Source organism: Thamnophis elegans, chromosome 3, assembly GCF_009769535.1.
Source record: "Thamnophis elegans isolate rThaEle1 chromosome 3, rThaEle1.pri, whole genome shotgun sequence".
Lineage (NCBI taxonomy): Eukaryota > Metazoa > Chordata > Lepidosauria > Squamata > Colubridae > Thamnophis > Thamnophis elegans.
The window spans coordinates 43,518,632-43,529,750 of record NC_045543.1 but is presented as its reverse complement, the minus strand read 5'-3'; the positions used below and the strand labels follow the sequence as shown (position 1 = coordinate 43,529,750).

Below are 11,119 nucleotides of genomic sequence, written 5' to 3'. Positions count from 1 at the left end.
TCCGTCCATTTGAAAAGGTTTACTTAGAATCAATCCATGTAAATAACATTTAAAAAGTAAGATAACCACTGTCCAGAACCATTACAAAGATCAAAATCGCCACTAAGTTCTTCTATTCTTTGATTTAAGTTAGTTTTAAAAAATTTTAGGCAGTCCATTTTTTTTAAACAATAAAAGTTTCTCACCAGCTTAGCACTTTTCCATATTGCCCTGACTTTGTCAGCCTTGAAAGACTGGAATTTTTACTGCCAGCAGAAGACTTTAGACCTGCTTTTCTCAGAGATTTTGCGATATCCCTGAGATCAGCAAGATGTAATCTTCCTGTTCACCATCTCTTCAGGATGATTTAGGTCCGTTGGAACCCCCCAGCAATAAAAGTATCGAGTGCGATCTCAGAGCTTTGAGATCGCACGTCATCAAAGCAACGTCCAGGCTCCCAGATCATTAGTTTTTCTTATACAGTAATTAACACGCTCTGATGTTAAGGAGTTCTACTCTCCCTCCTCACCTGAAAAGAACTCTGTTCCAACTTCTATTTGCCTCATATTCTGTTACCTCAGTTCAAATTGGCAGATGTTCCACTCCTTCACTCAGGAGTGGTCTGGGGCTCCTACAGTATTAAATGTCAGTACTTCACCAAAATGTCTATGCCTTCCACCTATGGAATTGCTTCCAGACTCAAGGCAGCAGGAGCAATATTCCCTTATGTGTTTCAATCACCGACCACCACGAGCCAACAGATTGAAGTGGAGTGAACCGGATTTCTCCTGCATTGCCCGATCACATAGTTTCATCGCGAAGCCTGGGTATCCAGCTAGTGCATTATAATTATATTGTGCATGTATTCGTACATATACGTGTACAGGAGAAAAATGTTACAGCCACATATGCAGGTTCCTTTGCATGAGTTAGGGGACCTTGAGAGCTTATGCATGCCAAAGTTTTTTGCTCCACCAAGAATAGCTGGGAAAGAAACATCTGGTACTGACAGATGCAGGAGATGTTATCTTTTAGGTTATAGATAAGCTAACGTGAAAATTCAGGACCCATACCTGGAAGTACCCTGTCATATCAAGGACAGGTCAAGAGGGGTGACTTTTAATTACTTTATTGGCAACAAAAGGCCTTGCAGCTGCTTCAAGGGAAAAGGGTTAAAACAGGACATTTTGTTCACACTTAATGGAGAAAAAACACTTTTCTATTGTTTCTGATTTTTTAAAATTTCTTGCTCTATACTCGATTTCATTGAGGGCTGCATCAGGGTTGTGTTTGACCTCAGGGGGCCAGGGTGAGATTCTTCTCACATAAATTTATAACTCGGGGTTGTCACCTCAAGCTAAATCCAAGGAAATGCATGCTCAAAATATATGAAAAGTATTTTTTTATATAGCACGTAGGACATCACAAAATGAAATGATGGCCTTCTAACCTATCTAGGTTTCAGAAGAGGTGTCTAGGCTAGCAGCTGTTATAGTTTTCCCCAAATCTTCTAGTCACCATCAGACAACATTCCACTGCCACTGAAGCAAGTGTGAAAAATAAAATCTCTTCAAATCTCCTGGATCAAAAACAAGAGATTTAGTATCAATGGGAGGTACATGCCGGGAGGTCTTGGAAGGGATCAGCATGATAGTAGATTCCTGCACTTGAGCCTTCAGGAATTTTAGGAGAACACATGGATTTAATTTCATCCCATTTTACATTTTTTTGTAAATCTGTGCAAAGCTTTGATTGAGTGCCTTACTTTAATGAACACTTTTCAGTACTAATTTGGGAAGCAATGACCACACACGCTGTGCTTTTTAAAAACAAAGCAACTCTATTGCTTTGTTTGGCATCACTTTGAAATCTCATCCAACATTTCCAGGGACCTCAACCAGCTCTTTCATCAGCTACTGGAAATATTAGAGGAAGTTTGCAGTGCTTGGGCAATTCATACGCAGAATCCTCTTCTAGGCATAAGGATATAAATCCAAACAAGAACACTGTGGTAAAAGAAGATTCTTCTAAGTCCAGACCAAGGTATCCATTGACTAGATAAGACAGCATGCTGTGCCACCTGTCATCTGTGAGCACAGAGTGGTGGTCTGTAGTGAAAAATGTTCTTATGTGAAGTTTTAGATGAGAGGAATGTTTACACGATGGGACATGGTTTAAGGTCTCATGGAAGTTTCCATGTGTACAGCTGAAGACAATTCTGATTGCACACTGAACTTTGTGTATGGGACCAAGGTAGTACAGCACAGTTTGGGGAGAGGTTGAATTTCTTGACTTTCCACATTTGTCCACACTTACCACAAGTAATAAATACATCAAGACATGTCACACAAAACATGTTAGAAATAACATATTTGAATAAAAGGGGCTTCTTGCCCGATCCACATTCTTTGCCCCAGTGATTAGTGGGAGTTAAAATACCAAAAATCGACAATTATTGTGATAAATACTCTTGCTTTCACTACTCTGCAATGCATCACTCAAACCTCAAACTACATAAGGTCTTCAGCCTTCTTGTTCTGTAAGTTGTTCTGCTGGCCATGCCACCTTCTGTCTCAATGACTCCATCACATTTTCAGGGAAGATCAGAAACCTTTATGGGGGCAGATCACGTCCTTCATGAAACCTATGGAAATTGAGAAGGATATCTCTTCTTTAGGTGGCTGTTTTGGTGCTGGTGCTGATGGAGAAGACCTTGCAGTGTCGCTAATTGGACAGTTCTTTCACACTATGCAATCAAATCCAGGGATTTGATTCTGAGTGAGATGATCTACGCAAAACCAAGATGAACTGGGCAAACTGGGATAACTGCCAGTAAACTCTCTGGATCAGGACCACAAGTGGATCAAGCTGTTAACAGAAATCTACCCTACTGTATGTAATGAAGAGTAGACAAAAAAGTTATGGTTCTTACTTATGTCTTCCAGAATAACATAATCTGACATAAGTATGGGAATTTTTTCGGTGATTTGTTAAATTTTGCCTCAGCTAAGAAGAGATCTGAGCTTTGGCAACCATGTCTTTGTCAGGTTTCTTTGAAAGGCTTTTGTTGTGGACAAGTGTGGCTAAGGCTTTGCAAACCAAAAAAATCTTAGAACATTCAGAGACATTCAAGTAGGTAGATAGAGGGCTCAATAGAAGACCCAGCACACAGTTCAAATGGTGCGTGAGTATCTACCTAATGCTTTCCTTTAGATTTACGACACCTGGAATCCTGCTATCACTATAGTATATCATGAAAATGTCTAATACATGATTAATTGGTAATTATGCATATGTAAGACCTTGGGAAGTAGGGAGCTGTTGTGGCCTTGGGTCATAAAGATAAGATCCCTGGATGGGTATAAATGGGGAGAGATTCCTTCAGGGCTTTCTATTCCAGCTTAAAAATACCAACAGACAGAATGAAAGTCCTGTGGATCTTTGCCTTCCTCGGAGCAGCACGTGAGTTTTAAAACAGTTACTTGATTCTTCTACAGTCTCTGAAGTTGGTGGGTACAGTGGGCACAGCCATCTTTTTCTCTCCAACTTCCTCAGCGGGGGCATTAAACGAGTGGGTGCTTTAGGGCTCAAATATATAGCTTTAAAGTATCCTCTCTTTTCCCATTACATCTTTCTACTATATTTCCAGGCAGTTCTTGTTATCTTTCTAACTGACTTTATTAAGCAAAGGCTGATGGGTATCCTTTGGATTGAAGGATATTCTTGAATCATTATTCATTAATTCATGGGTGTATAATTTTATGTATACCCACATGAATCAGTTGAATGCCTAAGTGAGACTGCCATTTTCTCCATGGGCAGTGTCTTTATTTATATACTTCTACTATTTTCTCTGAAACATTTAGAACCCTGCAATTTCTAAGATGTACTAAGCTCTAATGAATACATGTTTTGCTATAAGAAGTGTAAGAAACCTCCCTCGGCACAAGGAAGCCTTTGTGAGACTCTTTTGGATTCAATTTAAGTGAAATTCCTTGTATGTCTGACTTGAAAGAGAGTCCTAAATTTCCTTTGTACTTGACTTAAAGCTAAATCTATTAACAGTAGAAAGACATGCACAAACAAATGTCCCTAACCTTTCTTCTCTCTTCTGAAGATTCACTTGAGTATAAATCAGGTTTTACCATTTGATTTTGGTATTGCTTTTTGGTAACAATTCTCACTGTTTCTTCTCTGCTATTTGCTTCAAAATATATGAAATACAAACATATTCTAAGATGGCTTGATGCCTAAAACTATTCACTCTGATATCCAATTTACTGTATGTACTTATATGTGTATATATGAGTGTTCATTATTCATGTGTGTATAATTTTATGTATGAAACATATAGATTGCTCCAATCTTCCACAACTTGCAGATATGTTACACATATCTACATAAACCTGCATGCATCATATGAATCTGAGAAAGCAAAAACCACAGCCGATGATCACCTTTTGGGGAACTTATAAACATATATTAGGAATGCTGAAATAATTTGATCATTCAATAGTCCATTGTAATCTCAGTTGAGGCTAAAATGCCTCAAATTACCAATGATGGTCTTCTCCCATTGCTTCATGGTGTCAATAGGAACATATACTGCAGTTGGCTTGCTACATACTAGTGCTGTATTTAATCATTTTGATCCTCCTGTTCTTATCAGTTGCTGCGCCCTTTGAGGATGATGATGACAAGATTGTTGGAGGATATACCTGCCAGAGAAATTCTGTCCCTTATCAGGTTTCACTGAATTCTGGCTATCATTTCTGTGGTGGTTCCCTCATCAACGAACAATGGGTTGTTTCAGCTGCTCATTGTTACAAATCGTAAGTGAAGAGTATTTTTATGATGATCTTAAAGCAATTTCTGTTAAAAGCACATAGAAGTTAAAAATGCACCACCAACAAATCAATGTCATATTCATTCACGAAAGTCTTGCATACTTGTGATTCCACTTTATTTATTCCTAGTCTGTGTTTTATTCTTAAAAATCAATCCCTAAGCCAAAAAAAATGCTTATGATATCAAGGTAATCTTACAGGACTATAACTGTCCACTCAGATATAGATTGTGATTGTTGTATGGAAATATCTTAAATTAATCAATTATACTTGGAGATTCGTACCCTCACCACCGTCCAGGCCTTCCACACAGCCCTCAAGACCTGGCTAGCCCGTCAGGCCTGGGGACAAAGATAATTGCCCCCACCCGAATGATGAATGAATGTTGCTTATTATTTTACTTTATGTATTGTATGTGCTATTGTTTGTATATCCCTTCCCCTCATTTTATGTAAGCCGCCCTGAGTCCCCTCAGGGAAAAGGGCGGCCTATAAGTATTAATAAAATACTCCAAAAAAAATACTTCATCAGATGTAAATGTAAATGTAATGATAATGATCTATAAGGGCTCCTTACATCAATTGCTAAGCTAACTCATTACTTGAAAGTCACACATTCCTTCAGAAATGGCCTATCATAGAACTGATTCACATTTTTTTTGCATCCGGATCCAGTATGTGAGAGTAGAATCCTATTCAGGATCTCAAAGGTCAGGGAGGTGATCCAAGGATGAAATGCAGCAAGCAGAAAATATTTTGATTAGAAGGCAAACTGTCTGTTTCTAACAATTACAGTACAACAGTTAAGCCTGAGCCACAAGTTTTATACTATCTGCCAAAAGTCAGGAATAGTCTTGTGCTATTTTATTTTGCACCTTAAGAAGGCTTTGAAGCTTCAGTACGCTTCATCTATACTTAGAGCATAAAACCTGAACCTAATCCTGAAAATGGAAGGTTCCTGGCTTGTTTCTCTTGCATTTTGTCTTATGAGAAAATGCTACTTTGTGCTTAAGGGCAAAGTTTAATTTCCACCTCCATCACTAAATTGTATTGTTGTGAACCACCCAAAGTTGTTCAGAGCTTAGATTCTTAGAAAGAACTTTATGCTATAAAGGCCAACACCAGTTAAATAATTGTCTGCTGTGACTTCACATTGTTGTGAATATATAATAATAATTTACCATCTGTATTTTTACAATGGTTGGAGGAGGCTTTTTATACATATTCCATTAATTTGTGCAACAGTTACCAGTATATGTAATGTCTAAGCAGCTTTAAAAAGATTACCTTATTTTTCTTTGACATTTGCATTTTCTTACATTGGGCTTTTTTAAAATGTAAATTCCTTCACATGTACATTCTTTTAATATGTAGCTATATTTGTTTGTATGAAAATTCAAGAATATTTTTTTTCAGATGCTTTGGGGGAAATGTGAATTTCATAAAACAAACGTCAGACTTTCTTGGTTAATACCAGAATTTGTATTGTTGTGAAAATGGATAAAAGTAGACTCTCTAAATTCATATTCAGCACTATACAGGCTAGAATTGTTTTAGCCTCTGTTTCTGTGAAATTTATGATATTAATCATGAATACATGCAAAGTTCCCTTTTTAGATTGGAGTCTACTAAAACTATGATCTGATTGCTTTTTCTTTAGCATAAGGTATTCAAAGCTTTTTTTCAGATTGAGATCAGACATTGTACAACAAATATAATGTTGCAACATTAACTTTCAGCCGCATGAATGTGATACTTGGAGAGCACAATATGGTGGAAAATGAAGGGAGCGAACAGATTAAAAAACCTGCAAAATAATTGTCCATCCAGAGTACAGCTCTTGGCTCTTGGATAATGATATCATGCTCATCAAGCTGGAATCACCTGTCACTATTGATGCAAGTGTCTCACCTATCTCTTTGAGTAATGGATGTGCAGCAATTGGTACTAGTTGCTTGATCTCAGGATGGGGCAATACTCTCAGCAATGGTGGTGAGTATTAACAAGAATTGGTTAACTTAATCTGATTCCCAGATACATGACTGAAGAACTGTAATTGCTGCTACCTGCTGTCAGCCCGACAACATAGACCAGACTAAGAACCAATGCCATGTCGGTCAGCTTTTTCAAATGACTCCCGCCTTTCATATTTTGAAGAGCCCTGAAGATATGGCTATTTGCTCAAGATTTGATGGGATGATTGATGCCCCCTTTTCTTACATTTCTTTGTTCTTAACCAGATTTGTTTTCTCTGTCTTTTTTTTGTTTCTGTCTTTGTTTAGGGTTTCTTGTATTGTTGCTTGTTTTTAATTTGTAAACTACCTAGAGCTGCTGGGAGTCAGGCTGCCTATAACTTTTAGCAACAAGATCTGCCCATCCCAGGTCTTTTGAAAGAACTCAGTAGGTGGATTAAAATGTCAAACCCATCCTAAACACCAGGTTGCCTGTGTGACAAACCATAATAACAACACAATCTTGCAAACTGAATGTGCTTCCCCTTCCCTCATTTTATCCACATGTGAACTATGAAGGGATATATATGAGACAGTTTTCCAAGTTATTTTCTTGGCCTCCACTCAAATCCCCCTTATCTGACTATTGCCTTGATAGAAGCTTTGCCTCTTATCCTTCAAGACCTTTCCCTAAGCCCTCTGCATCATCAAATGCAAACAACACTTCCTAAACCTAGTAATGTGTTTCTTAATCACTGTTGAATTGCTAAATGTTTTAAGTATTCACAGGGTTAGAGATATTCAGGGGCAACTTGAATCTATTATGAAATGCCAGGTTTAAGTTCTAGCATTAAGAAGAAAACAATTCATGGACTGAGCCTTGAACTAATATAAGCCTATAAATGCTGGTTCGGATGGTTTTAGAGCACTGAAAATGAATGTGCATCAATCCCACTTTTTTCTTTTCTGAGGCAGTTTTTTTGTCTTGAGTTGGTTACCTCATCTCAGACATCATATTCCATAAAATTATGTAACTAGCTAGTGCTTTTACTTGTCTTGAATTACAGGGTTGTTGCTGATCATTTAAACAGAATCTCTTCTGACATCTTAAATTACAGGGGTTTGCTGCTGATCATTTAGAGTCTCTTTTGATATCTTTTAAGACTAACAAATGTTAAAATAAAGCATGTATTTCATGAGCTGCTGTCCATTTCCTTATTTTTTCCTTTCTCTTCTTTCTAGTAACTACCCTGATCTTCTGCAATGCCTGAATGCACCAATCCTAAGTGATGAGGAATGCAATGCTGCTTACCCAGGACAAATTACCCCAAATATGGTCTGTCTTGGATACCTAGAGGGTGGCAAAGATTCTTGTCAGGTGAGGACACTTGCTTTCTGACCAACTGAAATTATATGCATCCAGGATTAATTTAGCTATATATTTAACTATTCTTTTAACATTTCAACAAAAATAGGTAAGCATTACCCCAAAGCAAAGCAGAAATAAACTAGGCAGAAGAAAAAAAATAGAAAAGAAAAAAGAGGATATTAAAAAAAATAGGAATGAGAACTGCTTGGTGTTTTAAACACTAAGTTAAATACTGACCGCACGGATTTAAGATTTGCTCAGATTTCCACTATGTTAATGAAAAGCTGTCATATATAGAAGTGGAAACCTCTTGAAACCTCTTTTCAGATTAGCATGTAGCAAGACCTTCCTTTAGTGTAAGATAATATTTTTAATTGCAGACCACACATCATAAAACCCGAGTTGAGTTATGGCTAAATATATATAAATATAAAAAATACATATACGTATTTACATTCATTTCTCCTCTAATCAACATTGTTATGGATATGAATTCATGTGGTGCAATTGTAGCACACACTAACATACATCAAAGCCCTGCCTGGTAAATGCTCAACAAATCTTTTACAGAAATTTGAGCTGCTTAAGAATATAGAATACAAAGACAACTTTCTTTAAAACTGCAACCACCTCATTTCAACTATTTGTTCCACAATTCTTCTCAGTTTCCAATTTTCTAGTTTAGTGTTATTTTTCAATTGTACAGGAAATATTAACTGTTGATTATGAACCTCTAAAACATTTTGCAATAATATGGACAATTTTGGAATTTGGAACACAGCTAATATGTTTCTCCCAAAATGTAACATATAAAGATATTTTAATTGAATATATTGTGATTCTGCATTTTAATCAGTCCAAATTCCTTTTGCAACCCATTACATTTAAACTAACAGTAATTTAATCCAAATATTGATACATGATTGAATCAGGAACTCTGAAAGAAAGTCTTGGAATGTTCAGGCTGGAATTGAATATTCAATTCAAGTGTGATTATATACACAAGGAATTTGTCTCCAAAGCTCTCAGTGTATATGCAAGCAACAGAATAATGATAATCATAATAAGAATAATACCAAATAAGAGAATGGGGAATAAGAAAGATAACAACAAAATAAATAATAATACTACTGCAGCCATATTGTATGGCAAATATGCATACATTCCTTGATGCTAAGTTTTCATCTCACTATTATTCTTGCATATTCTGCTGTGCATGGAGGAATTGTACGGTTTTCAAGTAGCTCAAACAATAAGTTTGTCATGTTATCCAAAAGACTATATGCATAGTCATAGGAGGAAATACTGGTTGGAAAAACAATTTTCGCTTAAAAAATTGATACATTTATATCATACTTCATGAACATATATTTTGAGTCATATGATACAGGGATATGCACGAAGAGACCAAGAAACATTCTTATTTTAACAATTTTTTTAGTTTGTAGGGCTACTTGTAGGGCACTGTTGACATTGTAAACTGAACTGGTAGGAAGGGGAATGTGGCTGCTTTTCTTACATTTTGATTTAAAAATATGGAAGATTACAAAGGTTCCTCTTGGTTTTGAAGAAACCCTATACAAACTCCTAAATTGTTATGAAGCCTGGAAGAATTTAGCTGGGAACACAAAAATGTTTTGGGTAATCGTTCAACAAGGTTTCCTTATGATCTGAAGCTCCTTTTTAGTGTAGGCTTAAAGAATTCAGTAACAATTTTTCATTTTATTTATAGTCAACTAGAATATCAAACCTTTCTTGTTTTCCACTCTTTTTGCCTTTTAGGGAGATTCTGGTGGTCCCGTGGTTTGTAACGGAGTGCTCCAGGCATTGTCTCCTGGGGTATCGGTTGTGCCCTGCCTGGCTATCCTGGAGTCTACACTAAAGTTTGCAGATACACCGACTGGATCAATCAAATCATAGCTGCCAACTGAACAGATACTTTCTCTTAATGTGATTCATCTTAATAGAGAATGAAATGAAATAAATAAAGCCTGATTACCTTACTCTCTGTTTAATGTTTTTATTTTAATAATAGTCATATAGATTGAGCAGCTTATTAAACAGCAGAGATATAAAGAGAAAAAGTTAGGCCTATTTTTCTGCCAATTTAAGGAGTAACCACTGGAGAGACACAATGGAATGTATGTTGTTCCTTGATTGAACAAAAGATTTGTCTTATGTTCTTTCTTTTCTATTTATCTTATTTTTATTTGAATGCATTTCTTATTAGATGCATAAAACCTTTTAACAAAAATTATTTAAAAAAAATAAATCAGAAACTGGCACAACTCACTTTTTCAGAGTTGGGAAATACTACTGCCATCAAGAAGTTTTAGTCACTTGAGCTGTTCCATCTGTTGAATTTTCTCTAGTAGTTATGCGATAAGGCAATATAATCTAAAGGAGTTTAAGTAAACATAGGAAATGAGACATCTAAAAACCAAGTCAACAAATTATCCCCAATTTACTACATTTCGGAATGCTTCGGAGTGGTTTTATTGATTTTCTATTTGAGGGATTCTCTAATCATTTTCTTATGGTGTATTTTAGGGGCTTTCTTCTAATTGCCAATTTTATGGCAAATGTTCTTGCTGGTTCCTGCATAGTTCATTTCCAATTATAGTTAGCTCCAAGAATACCCTTTTATGGTAAACTTTTTCCAAAAATGGTCAATAGTTTATTAATTATATAAATCTAAAGAGATGCCCATCTTTCAACTGTGATTGTGTGAATAAAGAATAAAGCAGATAAAAACAAAATACAATGAAAAAGTACTAAAAATATCAGTTGTGAATGAACACAACTCTAATCATGGAAAAATGATGAGCTGACTTGTACTTCAGACCAGTGCCTGAGGGAACAACCCAGCCTTCATGGACTTCCACAATATTAGCAAATTTGGGATCCCATGAATCAAAGCAGATGCTACAAAAGAGAGGGCACTCTTCCTGGTCCCACCAAATGACATTGTTT

The 11,119-nt window shown here is 36.3% G+C and overlaps 1 protein-coding gene across 1 annotated transcript; it reads left to right on the top strand.

Moving 5' to 3' along the window:
- Window positions 1–3,401: 3,401 nt before the first annotated feature.
- On the top strand, window positions 3,402–10,149 carry LOC116505610 (cationic trypsin-3-like). Its single transcript, XM_032212944.1, is given in 7 exon segments — window positions 3,402–3,441; window positions 4,649–4,811; window positions 6,565–6,623; window positions 6,626–6,821; window positions 8,020–8,155; window positions 9,929–9,965; window positions 9,968–10,149. Coding segments are annotated over 7 exon segments (741 nt in total). The 3' UTR covers window positions 10,078–10,149.
- The last annotated feature ends 970 nt before the right edge of the window (window positions 10,150–11,119 follow it).